Consider the following 23,788-nt stretch of genomic DNA (forward strand, 5'->3'; position numbering starts at 1 on the left):
TTTGAGAGAGAGAAAAAGAGAGCACAATTAGTAGGGAGGAGCAGAGAGACAGAAGCAAACTTCCTGCTGAACACCAGTCCAAAGTGGGACTCAATCCCAGAAACCTGGGATCATGACTTGAGCTGAAGGCAAACACTTAAATGACTGAGCCACACAGGCACCCCTAAGGATCCAACACTTCAGCTCAGCTCAGGCCTTGATCTCAGGGTCATGGGTTCAAGGCACACATGAGGCTCCACGCTGGGCATGGAACCTACTTTAGAAAAGGGCGGGGGGGATCAAGCCCTGTATCAGGCTCCACACTCAGCGAGAGTCTGCTTGTCCCTCTTCCTCCTCCTCTGCCTTCCCCTTGCTTGTGTTCTAATAAATAAATAAAATCTTTAAAAAAAAAAAAGTCAATACAGATAGGTAACTCACAAAAGAGAAGAGAGAATAAGCACAAGAGACATTTGATATCTAATGAAGACAAAACATCTAATGAGACTGAGGAGACAGGAGAGAGATTAAGGTGGAAACAATAAATATTTCTTTAAAATTTTTCCTGAATTAGTGAAAAACATCAACCTAGTAAACTCAAAATGATATAAAAGCAAACAAAATCATGCTTACACATCACACAAACTGTTATAAACTATAAACAAAAACAAAATCTTAAAACCAGTCAAGATATGCATATTACTTTTAAAGGAGCAAAAGACTGATGGCTAACTTAACAAAAATTACAGTAGCCAGAAAAGGAATATTTGTTGGGTTAAAAGAATAAAGATCCCCATCTAAAATTCTGTATGAGGAAAAATTTTCTTCAAAAAGAAGTCAAAATAGAGACAGTCACAGACAAAAGCTAAGAAACTATACCCTTAGCAGATCAGCACTACTCAAAATATTAAAGGAATTTCCTCAAGCAAAAGGAAAATGATCCTAGATGGTAACAAAGAATTGCAAAAAAGAATGAAGGGCATTAGAAAGTGCTAAAAATAATGTCTATGCAGTTCATAACACATGTTGAAGTAAAATATATGAAAAACTAGCACTTATAGTAGAGGGAGTAAATGAAATTAAACCATGTTATTTTCTGTTGTTTGATAAGTGGTAAAAGTATTAAGATAAAACTAATTATCTATTAAAATAATACTAATTACTTAGTATTCAGTAATTATAATTATTTTTAATAATAAATCAAAAGTACTTATTAAAATCTCTATGATAACTAAAAAGGTATAAAGAAGGTTTAACCAAGAAGCTAATTTGTAAAAATGAAATTTAGAAAATTGACAAATCAAAAAATAGGAAAGGAAGAATTAAAAAAAAAGAACATTTGAGATAGACAAAAAAGAACTAAAGAAATGACAGATTCCTCCTCAACCATATTAGTAATTACATTAAATGTAAACAATAAACAGTCCAGTTACAACACAAAGATTATCAAACTGGATCAAACATGACCCAATAATAAGCTATTTCCAAAAGACTTACCTCAAATATGAGAATACAGATAGGTTGAAATAAAATGAAGGAAAAAAATTAACCCCAGAAATACTGATGACAAGAAAGAATGAATGATTATATTCAAGTTCAAAGTAGACTGCAAGGCAGGAAATACTACTAGAGATAAAGAAGGACATTTCATAACAACATAATGGTTTAACCATCAATTATAACAATCGTAAAGTTTTATATAACTAAATGATTCTAAAATACATAAAGGAAAAGTTAAAAGAATTGAAAAGAAAAAGGTACAAATCTACAGCCATAGTTGGTAATTTTGGGATTCCCTTCTGTCATAACTGATAAAAACAAGAAAAAAAAGTCTTTAGAAGATTTGGACATGATTAACCAATTTGATCTTGATGACATATAACACTGATACCAACAAACTGCAGATAAACATTCTTTTCTACTACACATGAAATACACCAATTTAACACAAACTTCTTCAGAGGATTAATAAGAGAGACAAGGAACACTTGCCAATTGTTTTTAATGATGTCAGTAAACCTTGATACCAAAACTGTACAAAAATGTTACAAGAAAGGGAAATTATAGGCTCATATTTCTCATCTTTAGATGTAAAATCCTAAACAAAATATTAACAAATTGAGTCCAATGATACATTACATCATCACTAAGTTGCATTTATCCTAGGAGTGAAAGGATCATTTAACAATGAAACTAATCAGTGTAATTCATCACATTACATAACTAAAAACACAAACCAGATTATCTCAATAAAAGAAAATCATCTGATAAAATTTAATAGCCATTAACTGATTCAGAAAACAAGAAACAGATGGAAACTTCTTTAATCTGATAAAGGTAGTTATAAAAACCTACAGCTAACATAATAATTGATGGTAAAATACTGAACATTTTCTTCCCTAAGTTCACAAATAAGACTACCACTATTTCTACTAACATTGTACTGGAAGTCTTGGCCACTGCTCTAAAGAAAAACAAAGAAAAAAGTATAAAGACTGGAAAGGAATAAATAATATTATCATTCATTCCAGATGATATGGCTGCACACATAGGAAATACAAAAAAATCTACAAACCATGACATATTAAAAATAAACTAATTTAACAAGGTTGCTGTTTATAAACCAAAATACAAAAATCAGTGATATTTCTATGTATTAATATGAAACAACAGGAAAATGAAATACAAATAAGCAGTACCATTTAAAACAGTACATTTAAAATATCAAACATCTAACCATAAACCAAAGATGTATAAGACATCTACACTGGATATCATAAAACACTACTGAAAGAACTTAAAGATCAAGTAAATAGATAGATATCCATGCTTATAGAATGGAAGACTTTATATCATTAAGATATCAATTCTCTCCAAATTGATGTACAGCTTCAATGCACTCTCCATCATAATACCAACAGATTTTTGTATTGTAATCTGATTCCAAATGCGTATGACAATACAAACAATGAAGTATAGCTCCCCTCCAAAAACAAACAAAAACATTTAAGAAGAAGAAAAAATTCAAAAACCTGTTATTGCCAGATATCGAGACTCAGTTTAAATCTGTTGGAACTGGGATCCCTGGGTGACAACACCAAATTATGGCAAGAATGCAGAGCACTGCAACTCTTCCATAGCTGGGTGGGGATACAAAATGGCACAACCTTTTTGGAAAATGACAACCCAACAATTCTACACTTAGAAATGAGACAATTTACTCATCAAAAGACATATGAGAATATTCATAACAACTTTATTAACAATAGTTAAAACTAGTAATAATTCAAATGTCCACTAACAGAAGAACAGAAGAATAATGATCTGTTCATTCAATGCAATATCACATAGCAATAAAATTAACAACTGCTATACACAAAATGGATGAGACAGAGTAATAAGTGACAGAAGTCATTGTATTTATATAAATTCAAAATAGGCAAAAGTAATCCTTGAGGACAAAAAAAAATCAGAATCATGATTACTTGGGCATGGCAGGGAAGTGGATATATTCTAGTAAAAGGCATGAAAGGAGACTCTAGAATGTGGGAAATGCTCTACATCTTAATCTGGGTGGTATTTAAAAGGGTCTATACAAGTGAAAAATTCATCACTATGTAATTAACATTTGTGCATTTTACTGTATGCATGTTCTATATCTCAAATTTTAAAACTGTTACTGCAGGGGATCCCTGGGTGGCTCACCGGTTTAGCGCCTGCCTTCAGCCCAGAGCGTGATCCTGGAGTCCCGGAATCAAGTCCCACATCGGGCTCCCTACATGGAGCCTGCTTCTCCCTCTGCCTGTGTCTCTGCCTCTCCCTCTATGTGTCTCTCATGAATAAATAAATGAAATCTTTAAAAAAAATTAAAGAATAAAAAATAAAATAAAACTGTTACTGTAGGTAATTCAAATGGGTGTATACTGGGGCAAATCTTACTACAGAAGACATAGTGTACAATTTTTTTTTTAATACCAAGACTAGGAGTAAAGTGCTCTGGGCTTTAGCCCCATACTCTATCATGTAACCCTAGATAAGTCATTTAAATGGGTCTTGGTTTCTTTACCTAGTAGAGTGGATTTGTACAAATAATCCTTAAATTTCTTTCTATGTATAAAAATCTGAGTCTTTGAGATAAATCGTTTAGTTAAAAAATCTAATTCTTCAATTTCAAACTACCACATAGTCACCTAAAGCCTTAATGTAGCAAAACCAAGTTGGCTCTTGTAATTCTAATTGAAGAAGGTTAAAATCAGATAAATCATGCTGCTATTTAGCCTGAACTTTCTGTACCCATATTTAAGCTCATCTACTTTAGCCAAGACACTGGAGTGGCATCCCTTTAGCAGCCAAAAAAACCTAAGAGATTACCTTCCCTTGCTTTTCTCAGGATGGGTTATTCATTCTTCTAGGCCCAGCTCAAACACTATCTTCTTTAAAGTACCATCCTTCCTACAGCCATTCAATCCAAATTAATTGTTCCTTTCTCCATGTACCCATAATATGCTGCTTGTACTTCTATTATAGCTCATACCTCATTCTTACAGGTACTTGTGTTCATGTATGTAAGTGGATCCTTTCCAGAGGAAAAATAAACTCACTCAGCAAGCCAGATCAGCCTAGGGAATTCAGTAACAGCACAGTAAGATCACTTTCAGATTTAATTATATGTTAATAATGGCAAAGTGAAACAGTATATCCTAAATGCTGTTGTCCCCTACTCAAAGCATTAGGAGATTACTATGAATACTCAAGCTACTGAATTTAATCCAAGTCCTTATTTCAGACTACGTTCCCACAATGAAACAGCTGAAGGCAGACAGATGAAGAAAGAAGTACATTTGGGCTATAATGGAGAAATAAATTATTTATGAAATTAATTATTTTATCTCAATAAACAGATGGTTAGGGAGGAGTAGTTTACTTTGTAAACTACTTTGGGATTATATATTCAAAATCACTTTTCTGTTAACTGACCCTACTCCTGTCCATAAGGTTGGTACTGAATAACAACCTCTATCCTCTAATCACAAATGACTGGTCCAGGACAAAGTTCTTCCTCAAAAATTTTAGAAACACAACTGTCAAAATAAACTCAGTCCTTCTCTGGGTGGCTGAAATGGGAAGATATCAATAATATAGGAACTGCTGTCGGTATGTTTTTTCTATTGCGGAAAAAGCTGATGTGTGGTAAAAGAAAACAAAACTTACAGAATAAAGCAAAGATGAGAAACAGTCCTGAGGACCTTCAAACCCTAGATCTAATATTCCTAAGGCTTCATTCTGTATTTAGATTTTGTGAGATAGCTACCCTATTATTCTTATAATAAATTTCCCCTTTACTAAAGCTAGTTCAATTTGAATTGTCACTTGCAACCAAAACAATTCTGTGATAGACTGTTACTTTGATGACCTCCAACTAACCATGCTTCCTAGTATTCCTAGTCTCTTTCCAAGATGATTCTGGGCTAGGCCTGTGACTATCTTGACCAATAAAATGATGGTGAAAATAAAAGCTAAGCCAGTTTCAGGCCTATCCCTAATTGGCCTGGCAGCTTCTTGCTTCATCCCTCTCATAATACTTGCTCGTGGAATACTTCTTGGAACCCAGCCATCACACCATGAAGCTAATGAATCAGCCATGTGGATAAATCTACATGTAGGAGAACCCAGGCCCTGGAGAACAGTCCTATTTAAACCTACAGATGACTGCAGTTAAACAAGAACTCCAACTAATGCCACCTATAGCAGAACCACTGAGTTAATTTGTAAAAATGTGAGAGACATTAAGCCGTAGTTTTAAGCCACTAAGTTTTGTGGTGGTTTATAAATGCAAACTTTAACTTATATAAAAATTCAATTCACATACCAGTAACTTAGCCTACGTTAGTAAAGTGTAATTCTATGTTTTGGAGCATGGATTGGCAAACTATGCCAATTGGCCTAAGGGCTAACACTGGCCCACAATCCATTTTTATAAATATAGTTTTATTGGAATACAGTCTTGCTCATGTACTTATGTATTGTCTATGACTGCTTTCATGCTACAAGGGCAGACCTGAATAGCTGCAACAGAAATCATATAGCCCACAAAGCCCAAAATATTTACTATCTAGCCCTTTACAGAAAAAGTTTGGTAAACCTAGCATACAGTACTTGGCAAGTGTTTTTAATATATAAATGACTTAAAGTGTAAACCTATTTTACAACGAACTCCTCAAACTCAAAGGATGGATGACACTATAGTCATTTTAGTCTCACATCATGCAAAGCAAATCTCATACATGCTGAATATTTGTGTCCTCCCAAAATTCATTATGTTAAAACCTATTCCCCCAGGGGGAAACAGTCTGGAGATGGGCCTTTGGGAAGTGATTAGGTCATGAGGATGGAATTAGTACCCTTAAAAAAGACCCAGAGACTTCCCCCCCTCCCACTTCTGCCACATATGAAGACAGAAGATAGCGGTCTATCAACCAGGAAGGGGACCCTCACTGGACACCAGATCTGCTGGTAGCTTGAACTTGGACTGGCCTGCCTCTAGGACCACAAAAAAATAAATCTCGTTGCTTATAGGCTGCCCAGTCTATGGTACTTCGTTCTAACAACCCAAATGAACTAAGACAATACTGAACCGGGCTATATTGTTTATTAACAAGTAAGGCTATCAGAATAATATATTAATCATAGTAAGGAAAATAACAGTAATAAAATCAGATCCTTAATTATTATATGCTTATAAGTATTCCTACTATAGAAGTATGGGGCGGGGGGGAGGCTTCATTTCAAGTTTCTTATATGTTAGATATGTAATCCACTTCTGAATTGCATTAAGAATCGGAAAGGAATGAATGTTTCCTTATGATGCATAGTTGACAGTTTTCTTTTTACCCAACAATATTTCACAGACTCATCTGCAGAAGAAGCCAAATCTAATATTAACCTAAGTCAATGATTCTCAAACTTTCCTGCCAAAAATTATCTTTGGCAATGCTCTAAATTCTATAGATTATCTTTTGGCATCTGATATTTCATAAGGTACTTCTACCTCTTTATATATAATATTCCTTTACCTTACACCCCAACTCATTGTTCCTTCAATCCAAGCATAATAAAGCCTAAGCCTTGGCTCTACCAATTAAAACTCTCCCTTCTACAAATCAACAATTATCCATGTAGTTTTATTTTGCTATTGCTTTACCACCCTGTATTAATGCACCATTTGTATAATATTTAAAATTTCTCCACTTTCTTTACTACAGAACTCCATAACACCACTACACAAATGCACGTAGAAGCAGTTTTCTCCACAAATTTTTTTTTAAGATTTTATTTATTCATTCATGAGAGACATAGAGAGAGGGGCAGAGACACAGGCAGAGGGAAAAGCAGGCTCCAGGCAGGGAGCCTGACATGGGACTCCATCCCGGGTCTCCAGGATCACGCCCTGGGCTGAAGGCGGTGCTGAAATGCTGAGCTGCCCCTCCACAGATCTTAACAAGCCTTAGAGAATATCAGAAACAGTTTCCCATATATACTTTACTTTCAACCTATACCTCAAAAATCTCAAATTTTTGTCATCAGTTACTATATTACAAATACTATCTTCTGACTCTAACAGCACAAAATTTAAGCTGGAAAATAAGAATTTAGATCAAGGAGAACCTCTGTACAATACTAATCTTAAGGGGAATCCCTGGGTGGCTCAGCGGTTTAGCGCCTGCCTTCAGCCCAGGGCGTGATCCTGGAGACCCAGGATAGAGCCCCACATCAGGGTCCCTACATGGAGCCTGTTTCTCCCTCTGCCTGTGTCTCTGCCTCTCTCTCTTTCTGTGTCTTGCATGAATAAATAAGTAAAATCTTTAAAAAAAACAAAACAAAACAATACTAATCTTAAAAAAAAGCTCAGAAAAGAAAAGAATAGAAAAATAGCATGAAGACAAACCATGACTAGATCAGATCCAAAAGCTGTATTGGAGGGGTGGCTTGCTAGCTGGCTCAATCAGTAGAGCATGTGACTCTTGATCTCAGGATCATGAGTTCAAGCCCTATGTCACATGTAGAGCTTACTTTAAAAAAAATATTAACCAAATAAAAGCTGTACTGGCTGATTTCTGTTACCATGTGTATAAAGGTAATTATTTTCTAATTTATTACAGTACACAACAACAAACATTTAACAAGTACTTATTATGTGGGCACATTCATTATACATTTACAGTTATCTCATTTATCACAACAAACCTCTAAGGCAGGCGTTGGTATTACTCCCCATTTTACAGATTAAAAAACTATAGCTTAGAGAAGTTAAGTAACTCTAAAAACTTAACTTCATTTAACTTAGTTATAAATCCAGGTAGTCTAAGACAGAGCCCACCCATTCCAAGTATCTGTGTGAACCTAAAACAATATTGCTCATTAAAGGTATGTGTCTGGGGGCACCTAAGTAGCTCAGGTGGCTAATAGTCTGACTCTAGATTTTGGCTCAGGTCACGATTTCAGGATTGTGGGATGGAGCCCAACAATGGCCTCTGTAGTGAGTTGACCTGAGATTCTTTCCTTCTCTGTCTTTCTTCCCCTCCTCCCCATCATCACACAACAGTGCTCTCTCTAAAATAAAAATAAATAATTTTTTTAAAAATATACACCTTATTTTTACAATAGCTTTATTTTAAATATTTGTAAGCAAAATATTCACCACGTTTGGGGGAGTACTATAATCTTTGCTTTCCAGATGTCTGATATATCCCTATTAATTATAAAAGAAAAATATAAGCCTTCACTACCTCTAAATCACTAGTATTCTTCTAAGCTTGATTTTGTAAACCAGTTATTACACTTACATGCATGTAATTTTTATTCTAAATTTTAAGCATTTTGCAATTTGAATTCTGTAGCACATACTATTTTTTTTAATGATTTTATTTATTTATCCATGAGAGACACAGAGAGAGAGAGTCAGAGACCTAGGCAGAGGGAGAAGCAGGCTTCATGAAAGGAGCCAGTTGCGAGACTCGATCCCAGAACTCCGGGATCATGCCCTGAGCTGAAGGCAGACACTCAACTGCTGAGCCACGCAGGCATCCCTGTAGCACATACTACTGAAGGAAATAAAATTGCACATATTATGCAGTGGAACTAACAAACATTTATTTCCATTTTTACTTGGTATGAATGTCAGTGTCTTTTTCTAGTAATTTTTCCCATTTGAAGTAAGAAAGGCAATTTAGATCAATAACTGTGCTGTCAGTAACAGATTGTGGATAATATGAATACAAGCCATAAGAGAATGGTAAACATGAAGTATGTTCTGAGTTTGAAATTAGTAAGATTTTAGAGCTGAAGGAGATTTTTTTTTAATTTTTTATTTATTTATGATAGTTACAGAGAGAGAGAGAGGGGCAGAGACACAGGCGGAGGGAGAAGCAGGCTCCATGCACCGGGAGCCTGATGTGGGATTCGATCCTGGGTCTCCAGGATCGCGCCCTGGGCCAAAGGCAGGCGCCAAACCGCTGCGCCACCCAGGGATCCCCTGAAGGAGATTTTAAAGCATCTCTTTGACTTCACATTTCACAAATAACAATACCAAACTCCCACTGGAAAAGTCCGAAGCAGAACTTGATCCATGTAGTAATAACAGAACCAAGACTGGACTGTCTAGTTTTTGCCATCATAGATTTTCTGAATAAGATAATATATTCAGGGGATCCCTGGGTGTTCAGCGGTTCAGTACCTGCCTTTGGCCCAGGGTGTGATCCTGGAGTCCCGGGATGGAGTTCTGCATCAAGCTCCCAGCATGGAGCTTGCTTCTCCCTCTGCCTGTGTCTCTGCCTCTCTCTCTCTCTCTATCATGAATAAATAAATAAAATCTTAAAAAAAATATATATATATATATATTCATCCAATATTTTAATGGTGGGGGAAAATATGTCTGTATGTGCACATCCAAAATAAAAGAATTATTTTTCACAATAGAGATTATTATAGGTAACCACTACTTCTATGGCAAAAAGCTAAAAGAATAAATAGAAGGGTCTCACATAGACTTCCAGAAAATCAATTGGAGGGGGAAAAAACACAATTTCCCAAAGAAGTAAATCTGGTGTGCCTTGAAAAAGTGTTTCTCAAAGAGTTTTAGAAATATTAGACTAACTAAAGTTTGACAAGATCCACAATTGTAATATTACTCACATCTTTAATATGTTAATATGCTTTAATATACTATGAATCTCCAAAAGAAGGGATATGTTATTTAGCACTTTCCAAATTTATTTGAAAATAAAAATCTCTTCATACCATACCTATTTTAACATCTCCCAGAAAAGTGTTGCTAGTACAAAATTTAGAAAACAGTGCGATTGTTTGTAGAAAAAAAGACTAAAGACCCATAACTGATCATAAGTTTAAAATAAAGTGACATAAAACAGCTTTTGCAAAAACCAGTAAAATCTAACTCTCTATTACATGTATACTACTGTTCTAAAATCTCCTTAGATAAGCATTCATATACACAGCATGAAAAAGTCAAAGTTAGTCATTGTTAATTAACATGTCAATTAGTCACTGTGGATATTAGGGAGGCCTGAATTTAATCCACTAATTCTTTTTTTTTAACTCACTAATTCTTACACCTTAAGTTGTTCCAGTTCGAAATCATAACTATCTGCCAGAGAACCATTTTCATGGAGGAAGCAGGAGAATGAGGAAAAGGGGCAGATATAATAAATTATATTCTTAGGGAAAAAAAGAAAGCAAAAAGTCATCAAGACTCGAGGGAACTTCTAGCAAAAGAACTGTCTGCCCAAGTACATTTTTCCCTTTTTAGTAGCAGAAACTCCACTTCTTTTAGAGGCTCACCTTTCCCTTTTCTATGTGATTCTGGTGAGGCTGCCTAATCAGAGTCCCACTCCCAAGATAGACATGTGATACGGACATGGCTCATCACAGTCCTCCCTCTCCTAGTCATAATGATTGACTCAAAGATGGACATGTGAGCCAAGCCAGGAAAAGGAGCATCTACATGAAGAAAATCAGCTTGCACCATGCTCAGAAAAACAAAGCATATTTTGAAGTGGAGAATAAAAAAATGATTACCCCAGGGGTGCCTGGGGTAAGTGCCTGAGGCTTAGGTCTCGATCCCAGGTTTCTGTGATCAAGCCCCACATGGGCCTCCCTATTCAGCAAGGAGCCTACTTCTCCCTCTCTCTCCTCCCCTCACCCCTATGCGCTCTCTCTAATAAATAAATAAATTTTTTTTAAATGCATGATCACATTAACTCCCTGATCCTACTGCCTGAGACTCTATAGTCAATTCTTCCTCTATACTCTGTGACAATGTAAATTAATAACTTCCCATTTTAACTTAAGCTAATTTTGAGCTCAGTATCTGTCATCTGTAATAAAAAGGTCTAATCCATATATGTAATTCAATAAAGAGATCTCAAAAGAACTTGTAAAGATTAAAAAGCAAAAAAAAGGGGGGGATACTAATTACAATTAGTACATTCTTTTTGGAAGGCAGGTTTGTAATTTCTATCAAAATTTTAAAATTCATATATCTACCTAAAAATTATAATAATTAATCTCACATTTTAAAAAAATTCACAAACATGCTATGATGAATGTATAAGGTTACTCTGTCTATAACATCTGTCACAGTGAAAAATTAGAAATTTTGAGGATTGATGATTAAATACTGCATAACCTTTGATGCAATATGAGAGACCCATTAAAAAGAAAAATGTGTATCTATATGAACTTATCTTTACATGCCAAGGAGTATAACATAATGGTTAAAACCTTACACTCTAGGAAGAGACTACATGGGTTCAATTTGCAGCTTGGCTTTAAAACTTTGCTTCTTACCATAGTAATTTGAGCAAATTACTTAATCTCTCTCTGCTACAATTTCTTCAACTGTAATAGTGATATTATTATGAGGATTAAATGAATTAACAGGCTCTATAACAGGCTCAGAAAAGTATTTCACATTTGGTAAGCTCTCAACAAAATTAACTATTATTATTTTCACTAAGATGAAAAGATGTCCAAGACATGCTGAAAAGGGAGGGAGGTGCAAAATACTATGTATAAGCAAAGGTCACAAATTCAAATGACTACAGAGCTAGACAAAGAATATAAATATGTTAAATGGGAGTTGTGAGAAACTGGAGAATAAATGCCATTTCCAGGGGACAACCACTCTAGCCAACTATTGTCATGTCATGTGAGAAAGAGCTTACAGTGTTGCTGAATTTTAAAAAGCTAAAATTATGGTTAAATATGAAATATACCTTTTTTTAAATGTTAGAAACCTGCTTTTTAAAGATTTATTATTTATTTGAGTGAGAGAGTGAGCTCGCATGCACATGAGTGGAGGAGGAACAGAGGGAAAGAATCTAAGCAGACTCCCTGCTGAGCATGAAGCCTGATGTGGGGCTCCATCTCACAACCCCTGAGATTATGACCAGAGCCAAAACCAAGAGTGGAATATTCAAATGACTGAGCAACCCAGAAAGACGCAAAGACACTTTCTTGTAAAAACACAGCAGGAGCCTAATGAAGCATGTGTACTGGGGTCAGTTATGGCCATTGGTCTGCCAATTTGCAAACTGTGATATAATAAATATATGTTTGTATATGAGAATAAACAAAAATAAAAATCTTAAAAATGATTAACACTAGAGAGAGAATAATAGGGCTTAATTTCACACTTCACTTTTCTGTAGTTTTACATATCTTACAACACAAATATACTCCGTAAATTTTTTAAACTCATTAAAAATATGGTAGGAATTTAGAAGCTGTCCCACTTCCAACTAAATTCAAATGTAACTACTATTGTGGGGATATTTTAATTTTATCAAAGCGTAATTTTTAAAATTTGCATTAGAATCAAAATTCACAGGAAACCTCAGTGGTTCAGCGGTTGAGTTGTCTGTCTTTGGCTCAGGGCCTAATCCTGGATTCCTGGGATCGAGTCTCACATTGGGCTCCTTGCATAGAGCCTGCTTCTCCTCCCTCTTCCTGTGTCTCTGCCTTTCTGTGTCTCTCATGAATAAATAAATAAAATCCATTTAAAAAAAGAATCAAAATTCACTATTGGCTCCTCTAAGTGGAGGCAGATTAGGTGATCACATTTTAAAAAATGTTTCATCTTTTTTTTTTTAAGATTTTATTTATTTAGTCATGAGAGACACACACACAGAGAGAGAGAGAGAGAGAGAGAGAGAGAGAGAGAGGCAGAGACATAGAGGGAAAAGCAGGCTCCATGCAGGGAGCCTGATGCGGGACTCGATCCCAGAGTATCCAGGATCACGCCCTAGGCTGAAGGTGGCGCTAAACCACTGAGCCATCCGGGCTGCCCATGTTTCATCCTTTTTGTCTGAAAATAGTATGTATCCTATTCAATTTCTTGTGTCTAAGATATCTAAAAGTTCTTAACCTGAATTAGACTTTAAAGATCATTAATTCCAATTTTACTTTTTTCTTAGTTTATTTAAAAAAAAAAGAAGAACTTAACAATACATTTCTATTTAGCATTCAAAGGTCTCCTCCTTTCACAAGTTTCTGCATTTCTATTAGCATTTTCAGCATCAAGCAGACACGATTAGCCATGATCCTAAAATCTCAAAGTACAAAGAAACAAGTAAATTTATTTTGGTCTTATAGTAATAACCATTCATCCTCTGATACCCTCAGCCCCAAAGTGAAAACAATTATTCTTTAGACCTGCAAGTCTAACTGGATGTCCTATCATATATAATTCTTAGTACGGTTGTGTTTCCCAAGGGTATAGTAGATTAGAAACTAGAAGGTGAAGGGCAATTTATAAAGGTTGTAAGGATTAAATAACATATGTCAAATGCCTAGCACAAATAGAACATATTTAGGCTATGTATATAGGCCTAATAAATCTTAGCTATATTTATTTAAAACCTGATGGAACAAAAAGTAATTAAATTACGTTCAACCACTTCTATCTTAGAAAGCAGAAGTATATAATGGTTTAAAAATTTGAGTCAAAAACGGCTTACCATGAAAACAATTTTGGCATTTATACTTGTCATCTACATCAAAGATAAAATATAGAAGCACTTTTGCAACATAAATGAAGCATGAACTTGTCAATATCCAACTTGACTAAACGGCATCCTCCTGTTAATGCTAAAACATAAGCTCCAAGAAGACAAGAACTGTATCTGTCTTATTCACTACTGAATCCCTCACTTTAACACTGAGCCTGGCACACAGGTGTTGAATACTGAATACATTACATTATTTCCTTTGTTCTCTTCACATTAACCCTATTCAAAGCTAAGGAAACTGAAGTAAAATGTAATTAACAGTCTTGAAAGTGGTAGGGGGCACCTGAGTGGCTCAGTCGGTTAAGCGTCCAACTCTTGATCTCAGCTCAGGTCTTGATCTCACAGTCATGAGTTCAAGCCCTTGGCTGGGCACTACACTGGAAGTGGAGCCTACTTTAAAAAGAAGAAGGAAGGGAGGGAGGGAGGAAAGGGCAGAAGAGGTAGAACTTTTGACTCCTATTTTATGCTATTTTGACTATCAGAACTGACCTTCAAAATAACATTTTCAGAATTTCTTCAATCTACAAGCTTTTCCTTTTTTAAGATGACATTTTTTTAAAATTACTCTAAAATAATCCTCATACAGACTTGCCCATCAACTAAGAAGCAATATATCAAATTTGATAGTATAAGAATGTTTCAAATACACATTATTAATATCATCCTCTTACTGGTAATACATTAAAAAATACAAAACCCCTAAACTGTTTTCTTAGTAACAGTGAAGTTCTCATTTACCTAAATGTTTCTGGGTATCTGCTTACTAAGCCACTAAGTGTCACATCACCCAATTTTTTATTAAACATCTATGCAATGACTTCATTAATTGGTGCTATGACAAAAGGGCACAAAAAAAGTAAAGCACACACATTCCCTTTCAAGAACTTTAAAATCTACTTTGACTAAGATGTTTATACATGAAGCTGTTAGCAAACTACATCAAAGCAAAATATGATGAGGAAAGGAAGTAAAGGTTATTGAATATTTACTCCAAGTTAGACATACATTGTAGGCATTTTCACATACATTATCTCAGATCTTACAACTCTGTGAAATAAGTATTGCCACCTTCATTTTGGAGAAGAAAACTGAAATTCAAAGAGATTTTAAATGACTTCCCAAAACAAAAAGCAAATCTGGGTCTAAAATCCAAGTCTGTCTGATTCCAAAGAACTTTTTTTCTTTAGACTACACCTTGCAGCCTCCCACATATACATGATTATAGGGTATAGACAACATTTATAAATACTTTAGGAAAACAAAGACATCATTGTAGAGAATAGAGTTCCTAGGATTTTGTTGAGGAAGGGAGGCTTGAGCTGAGTCTGAAATTAAGTGAAGGACTGAAACTATTGATAACATAAAGATTAATAATGCCACATAAATTTCTAAATTAAAAAAATCTAAATATTTTTCCTTCAGTTTATACTCACAGGACTTAATCTCTGAAATTTTTTTTTAATATTTTAGTATTTTAACTTATTTGGAAAAGACTTTATTTATTTATTTATTTATTTATTTATTTATTTATTTATTTTTATGATAGTCACGCAGAGAGAGAGAGAGAGAGGCAGAGACACAGGCAGAGGGAGAAGCAGGTTCCATGCACTGGGAGCCCGACGTGGGATTCGATCCCGGGTCTCCAGGATCGCGCCCTGGGGCAAAGGCAGGCGCCAAACCGCTGCGCCACCCAGGGATCCCTAATCTCTGAAATTTTTATCTTTTCTTTCATTTCTTATTCTCTTGCATTTTTTCTGTATAATCTACTTCCTTCCATAATACTTCTCATTATTGAGACAAAAAATATTAACTAAGTTTGATATCCTGTATTTCTCTAACTATTCAAGGTAGAAGGATAAAAATATATTGCCAGGAGAGCTTAAGGTGATCTTAGAGAATGACTTCTGGTTAGCAGTAAGAAAAGCAAAGAGAGAATTAAGTTAATACTACAGAACTTTACTGGCCAAACTGGCATTAGAAAGCAAGTCTTCTAAGTGTTCTTCCCATGACCTAGTGCTCCTTAAATTTTTGGTGCCAAAGTACTAATAACAGAGGAGATTGATGAGGCCTGGAGTTATATAATGGGTTCACCTGAAATTCCTTTGAAGTTTCTAATTTTATCTTAACAGCTCATATCAATTCTACATCCTGTTCCTAATTTACTCATACTTATCTTAACCTTAAAGTGATTTAAATTACATATTCTCAAAATTGACACTTCAAGAATTATTATGTTGGTTACCATAGTTTAGATTCTAAGGCTTAGGGATCCCTGGGTGGCGCAGCGGTTTGGCGCCTGCCTTTGGCCCAGGGCGCGATCCTGGAGACCCGGGATCGAATCCCACATCGGGCTCCCGGTGCATGGAGCCTGCTTCTCCCTCTGCCTGTGTCTCTGCCTCTCTCTCTCTCTCTCACTGTGTGCCTATCATAAATAAATAAAAATTAAAAAAAAAAAAAATATTAGATTCTAAGGCTTAGAATCCATAAAGAATATCCCTTGACACAGTGTCATGGACACAATATGAGAAGCAGGAACAAACTGTGTAATATTCCTTTTTACCATATCTCATTTCCTTGCTCTTTATTTTTCAAATTAGGAAATTTTTTAAAAGCATAGTACGTTTCATTCCATTCTTTCAAAATTCATACTTACAGCCCAGGTGGCTCAGTGGTTTAGCACTGCCTTCAGCCCAGGGCGTGATCCTAGAGGCCCCGGATCAAGTCCCACATCGGGCTCCCTGCATGGAGCCTACTTCTCCCTCTGCCTGTGTCTCTGCCTCTCTCTCTGTGTGTGTCTCTCATGAATAAATAAATAAAATCTTTAAAAAAAAAAACAAAAAACAAAATGCATACTTACTGGCAAAACTATAATTTTTGGGGTGGAGCTATTTATTTTAATTACAAAACTTTCAAGAAATTTTACTTAATTAAATTAATTAGTTAAATACAAATTAACTTATGAATTCATTAAACAACTTCTACATGAAGACACTTCATTAGACTTTGGCTTTTGGAGTCAGTGCTCAAAAATTAAGTAAGTTTCCATGCTATCCATATTAGCTACAGTCCCAATTACTTTTGAGCAGGTTAAATAATCTTTTCTTCTTCTTTGTTATTTATCTTTTCTGCCTATCAGATGTGAAGGAAAAAAACATCCCTTATGGCTTTATTATTTTCTTTTTTAAGGTCTCTTTTTTTTTTTTTTAAGAGCTCAAATTCCAAATATGTTTCCTCGTTCTTCAATCCTATTTACAGAAATGAAGTACAGGTTCTATCTATTTTATTTACTGTTTCAAAAAGCACCCTATTCACCTTAAATAGTAATCTATCGCCAGTAATAAAAATAGACTCATTCTTATTTCTCCTCAGTAACACACTGCTGATTTTCCACCGTATATAACTCAGTTAATGTCAAATTGTCATATGTGGTTTTAATATAGTTAAAACTCTTGGGATCCCTGGGTGGCGCAGCGGTTTGGCGCCTGCCTTTGGCCCAGGGCGCGATCCTGGAGACCCGGGATCGAATCCCACGTCGGGCTCCCGGTGCATGGAGCCTGCTTCTCCCTCTGCCTGTGTCTCTGCCTCTCTCTCTCTCTCTCTGTGACTATCATAAATAAATAAAAATTAAAAAAAAAAATTTATAAAAAACTCTTAATATGTAACAACATAGGTACTAATAGTTGGTAAAGTCTTTAGCCAGTGATGAAAGTAGTATATTCATTAGAAATTAACTTATGGACGGCGGGTGGCTCTGTCAGTTAAACATCTGCCTTCGGCTCAGATCATGAACCCAGGGTTCTGAGAACAAACCGGCCTCTGGTTCCCTGCTCCACAAGGAGTTTGCTTCTCCCTCTCCCTTTAACCCTCCCCGCTGCTCATGGGCTCTCTCTCAAATAAATAAATAAAATCTTATTAAAAAATAATAAATTAACTTAATGATTTCCTATTTTAGCCAAACACTTAATTCTCTAATACATTGTTTCCAACCAAAAAATCATGAAGGATGACCTAGTTTAAGAAACAGGATTCTTTCTAACAATAATCATACAGATCAATATTGGTACACACAATTCCATTTGGTAAGATTCAGGTTTGGTTTGCAATACTAATTTGCCTACTTAATGACAACATCTATTCTCAAAACAAAGATATATAAATATATATATTTATCAATAGGCTTTTGAGAAAATAATATGAAAACTTATAATGTAAGAGGATAAACTTGAGGAATCAAACAAAGTTAAGTCTAGAACAGTTCAAGCATTTGATTATAATCTCCTTGGCTTAATAATTTGTTTTTTAATATTTTGAATGACTTTATTTATGAATGCTTAAAATACTCCCTATATGTGCCTAATATTTTTAGTGTTCTATTTTACAATTAGTCTTTGATCTCTCTTATCTAGTTTTATATTTGTTCTAATATCTTTCACTGATTACAGATCTACAGCTTAGTGCAATAAAAACGTATACTACTAGAACAAAAAAGTGATTTTAAAATTCTCTTTCCTGGGCAGCCCCGGTGGGGTGTGATCCTGGAGACCCAGGATCGAGTCCCATGTCGGGCTCCCTGCATGGAGCCTGCTTCTCCCTCTGCCTATGCCTCTGCCTCTCTCTCTCTCTCTCTCTCTCTCTGTGTCTGTCATGAATAAATAAATAAAATCTTAAAAAATAAAATAAGTAAAATAAAATTCTCTTTCCTAAAAATGTGTCTTTTTCTCATCCATACTACTTTTAGTGAAAATTTAGGTAACGGATTTTCACCGTTAGCTAAGTGCTAAATGCTTTGGTACTGAGCAATATTAGCAAAGGCTAGCTAATACAACATTAAATATGGAACATCACCTATCTCATTCTATATTATATAAATATATTCACTATTTTTCGAATGTTTCTGTGGAGCTCTTACAGTTGTAGAAATAGTGTGCTGCCTTGTTAAACCGTTTTCTTTAGAAAAAGTAGAATGTAGGTGAAAAGTGACACATTAAAATATAATCATTCTGCTATGTAATCGTTAAGAATGGCTGTAAGTATAATTACTATTAATGTTACGGGGGGGGGGAATCCTACATCTCCCCTCATCTTGTTTCTGGCTTCAAAGCAGCAAATACCTGTTTATTTGCCTTTTATTACGTGTGCATCATCAGATTACCTTTAGTGCCTGTTATAAATAGCAGTAGAAGTAGAAAGCATTAGAAACACATACATTAAAAACTGGATCTTATGTCACCAAAGATCATAAACCTTCGTTTCTAATGAATCAACATAAGATAGTTACTAATAAAGGTATTATTCTTACAGATGGGCAATAATTGTCAATCTAAAATGTTTCCACAATAGCCAATTTTTTATATACATAAATGCTCCCATTTTCCTGATCAAAAATAATTTGTATAACTAAAATAACCACATTACACTAATTATTATTATCTAATTTCCAAATCTAAAATGATTCGACATCATCAAGTAAAAAAGAAATGCCGTTGCTAAATACTGTCCTACCACTGTTTCAAAATTCTATTATTTGATGAGAAATTTCAATAGACTGCATACATTTATTTGCAAAATTCATAGCTGAGATAAAGACTAAAAAAATCTAAAGGATGGAAAATTTCAAAGCATAAATATTATCTTTCAACAGATAATAAAAAATGTCACAAAGAAAGTCAATTAAAAACTTGGAGAAATGACCATACAACGTCACCAAAATACAAACACAATGTAAAATGTGTGCATGGGTAGACAATACTTTCAAACACCTTTGTAAAATAGATAAAATATTTAAAATCAATATTTATTATAAAGCATGCAAAAGATAGCTTATAAAATAAGCCCTCTGCCTTTAAGAGAGTCACAAATTGTAACTCATAAAATCAGTTTTAAGTGTGGCCTCTTAATTCAATTTTCTTTTTTTTTTTTAATATTTTATTTAGGGATCCCTGGGTGGCACAGCGGTTTGGCGCCTGCCTTTGGCCCAGGGCGCGATCCTGGAGACCCGGGATCGAATCCCACATCGGGCTCCTGGTGGATGGAGCCTGCTTCTCCCTCTGCCGGTGTCTCTGCCTCTCTCTGTGTGACTATCATAAATTTAAAAAAAAAAAAAAATTATTTATTTATTCATGAGAGACACACAGAGAGAGAGAGAGGCAGAGACACCGGCAGAGGGAGAAGCAGGCCTCATGCAGGGAGCCAGATGTGGGATTCGATCCTGGGTCTCCAGGATCACGCCCTGGGCTGAAGGCGGCGCAAACCGCTGAGCCACCGGGGCTGCCCCTTAATTCAATTTTCTTAAGTATGAAATCAGTTCAATAGAGAAAACCTTTACATAGTGAAACTGAAAAACATGAAGTTCTACAAGACACAAATACACAATATAGCTTCATTTTTGTAGGCTTTTAGTTTTTTGGTTTTGGGGGGAGGTTTCTTTTGCACAAAATCACATGGAATATCAAGACCACAAACATTAAGCTGTCTGTAAAGAAATCCTCTAATTGCAGACAAAGGGCTGATGCTCTTTCCTCTGATTCTTCTGTTTCCAGGCTCCATCAGGAAAAAAAAAAAAAAAAACAATAACTTTTCTAGTAAAAACATCTGTTATTTCTGACTTCAAGTATCCATATTATCAGCACATCCTATTGTCTTCAATTACCACCTATCCCAAATCCATAACTTCCTTTTTGTTCCTTCAGCTACATCCTTATTCTTGACCCTAGACTTTTCCCTCTAAAGTACCGTACCTCATTCTCATGAGACAGCTTCTCCAGATTACCTTTAACTCCACTGCCAAAGTTATCTTCTCTCCTTGACATTTTGCCTGCGCCACCCACCTATTCCATCTAAGCTTTTCAAGGTCTTTGAGTTACACTTTTATTCTGCTCAAGAGCCTCATCCTCACAAACATTATTCATTTATAAGGGGGCCATTGACTTTCAACTTCTCTTTAAAATGCCAGTTTCTTTGCACCTTTGGTAAATGAACCAAATTCTCTCTTCAAGTAGTTAGTTATATTTGCTCCTAATCCATCCTGCAATGGAATTCTTTTTACATTTAGGCCTCAAACACACAGGTAATTTCTTTAAACAACTGTAGCACAATAATTACATACATTGTTTCTTTAGTTATTTGCAAACCAATATTATCCCTATTGGTCTGTAGGGGTAGAGATAAGGGCTATAGCTTTCAAAGCACTCTGTGTTACTTGACCCAGGTAAGATGATTCACTAAATAAAACTATTAGGGAAATAGTTCAAATGAACAAAAAGGTATACGGTGTTGTTGTTGTTGTTTTAATTGCTGTGGTTTAACATTAAAACAGTTTTGACCTTTCAGTTCCATGGACAGCTGAAATACTTTGTGGTTTCTATAAAGCTTCATTATTACTACTCTAATAACCTTCAAAACCGTCTGGAATTCGAAGTGCAAGTTGAAGGCTGATATAGGCTATACATTTTTTACACTCCGCGATTAGATTCTTTGAAAATCAGCAATGTCAACTCTAAGAATTCTGATTCAACTGAAATCTTCACACAAGGCAACAGTGTCAGCACCAAAAGAAGAGAACAGCGCATCATTTGATTTTTGGGGGGTTCCCTTCCCTGCAACTGGTTTAGACCAGCTTCTCCATCCCAGGGGCTTTCGATTAGGAAAATTCAATAAATTACCATTAATAACTGGAAGGAATACCAGAGCAAGGCAACCCTTTTATTTAAAAGACAGGAAGGGGTGCCAACGGTATCTCCTCAGCAGCCAAATTAAGCTTTAGCGCTCAGTATCTACCGACTGATTTTTTTTTTTCTGCCTAATAAAAGCAAGTCTCATCCAATTTAGTCCCTTCCCGAGCACCGTCTCAACCTGTCAGAATTTGACAAGATGAAAAAAAAAAAAAAAATCAAGGAGTGAGGGGCGGGGGACGGGGGAGACACAAGGATTCCCGTCTACATCTCTTCTTTTTCCGAAATCTCAGCAGTGTGCCTCGGATTTCCTTCATTCCCAACTGAGCCCTCAGATTCCAAATATAGTTCTTTAACCCCCACCTCGCCACTGGATTACACACAGACCTTGCCAATTACAGAGCCACGGCAGAAACCCCTACAAATTGGCTTGCTCTTCATCTCGGAAGTCATGCCCTGCAGCAACTGCCTATCGCCGAACGGAGAGATATTACCCAAATACAACGCAACGGAATCAGACATGCAGAGCACACACACGGCTCCTGCGAGGGAGGGAAACGAGACCCAGGAAAAGTGCGCTCCTCACAAGCCTCGGGACCATCCGGAGAGGGGGCGGCGAGGGGGGGATTACTAGAAGGGAGGGGGACACAGGAGCCCAAGTCGGGGAATCCTACTCTCTCAAGTAAAAAGCCCCAGCCGCAGGGTGCAGCCCGTCCCTCTAAGAAAACGAAGGGGTGGGCAGCGGGCCCTTTGGTCGGGGAGGCGGAATGCGGACACTTTCCGAGGTCTGAGAACAAGCGGGGTCCTACCTCTGGAGAGCCCAGGAGTGTCCCATGGGTGGCTGAGGGGATGCCCCGCGGGCCAGGGGCAGCCTAAGGCAGAGCAGAGTTTCGCCTGACAGTCACCCGCGTCGTGTTCGGCCGGTGCCTCGGGCAGGCACGGCTAGAGCGGTGCGGGGCCGCCGGAGGAGGGGGAGGGGAAGGAGGGGGTGGACATGGGAATCCCCCCCTCTCTGCGCTGAGCACTGGCGGAGGCAGCGCGCCGGCCAGTCAGTCAGAGCCGCGTGCTCCTGGCTGCGGGGCCGGGATCCCGCCGCCCGCACCGGCAGCAAGGAGCCCCGCAGCGCCCGCCGCACCGCACCGGCCCCTCAGTCCCCCGGGGCCGGGGACGTCGGCTGCGAAGGCACCGGGGCCTGACGCCCCGCGGGCCGGCTCCAGCTCCCGGGGGAGGGGGAGGGGGCCCGCAGGAACACCCCAACCTCCGTCAGCTCTCAGCGGTTGTAAAACGCCCGCCCCCCCCGGCCCCCTCCTCAGCCTTCCCTCCTCCCGAGGCCGCAGAGAAGAAGTCACCACAGGCGAGAAGCCCGAGACTAGTCGGGGACAGCGGCCGCGGCGGTCCAGGACCTCCTTCCCCGGTTACCTGTGAGGACTCCGACACGGATCTGATGGTCGTGGTTAGTGAGGATCATCCCCTCGGTCGCCATGTTTCCCAGCGCAGTCACCGCACTGACAGGAGCCGGGAGAAGCCGGAGCCCGGAGCGCGCGGGCCGGGAGCGCGCTCGCCTCGGAGAGCGCGAGAGCGAGAGCGCCCGAGGAGCTCGCGGCGAGCGGAGAAGGACGGGAGGCGGCCAGGCGCTCCGCGGCCTGCGCGGGGTAGAGGCCGGGCCGGGAGTGCGCGAGTCCCCGGCGTGGGGGGCGGAGTCAGGGCGCGCGACCCCGAGTCCAGGTCGGAGGCGGCTCGCGGCAGGTGGGGGTCACGGCGGCCGCGGGGCCGGAGCGCGCGGGGGCGTCCGAGGGAGGCGGTGGAAACCCGGCCGGCTGGCTAGCAGGGGAGTGAAGGGAAAGGAGTGCACACGCTCGGCCGGCTGCGGGGGCGGACTCGGGGCAGGGGCGGAGCCACACCGCGAGGCGTGGAACTCGTGGAGAGTGAGGGGAGGCGTGAGAGCCCGGCTGCGGAGTACTGGGAGCGGGAAGGAGGCGGCCCAGCCTGAAAAGGCCCGGGGAGCGCTCCTGGGCGCGCGAGTAGCGCCCGATTGGCTGGAGAACGCGGCGCGGG

The 23,788-nt window shown here is 37.9% G+C and overlaps 1 protein-coding gene across 12 annotated transcripts in view; it reads right to left on the reverse strand.

Annotated features, from left to right (window-relative positions):
• Positions 1 to 23,369, reverse strand: part of GPHN (gephyrin) — a 627,564-nt gene extending 604,195 nt beyond the window's left edge. For 11 of the 12 annotated variants that reach the window (XM_041759184.1, XM_041759182.1, XM_041759186.1 and 8 more), the window contains exon 1: positions 23,153 to 23,268. In XM_041759184.1, coding sequence (XP_041615118.1) covers positions 23,153 to 23,216 — 64 coding nt within the window. In that variant the 5' untranslated portion in view covers positions 23,217 to 23,268. Of the gene's footprint in view, positions 1 to 23,152 lie in introns of all 12 variants that reach the window. The other variant, XM_041759177.1, reaches the window with a different exon arrangement.
• Between the last annotated feature and the right edge of the window lie 419 nt (positions 23,370 to 23,788).

This window comes from Vulpes lagopus, chromosome 6, assembly GCF_018345385.1.
Source record: "Vulpes lagopus strain Blue_001 chromosome 6, ASM1834538v1, whole genome shotgun sequence".
NCBI classification, from domain to species: domain Eukaryota; kingdom Metazoa; phylum Chordata; class Mammalia; order Carnivora; family Canidae; genus Vulpes; species Vulpes lagopus.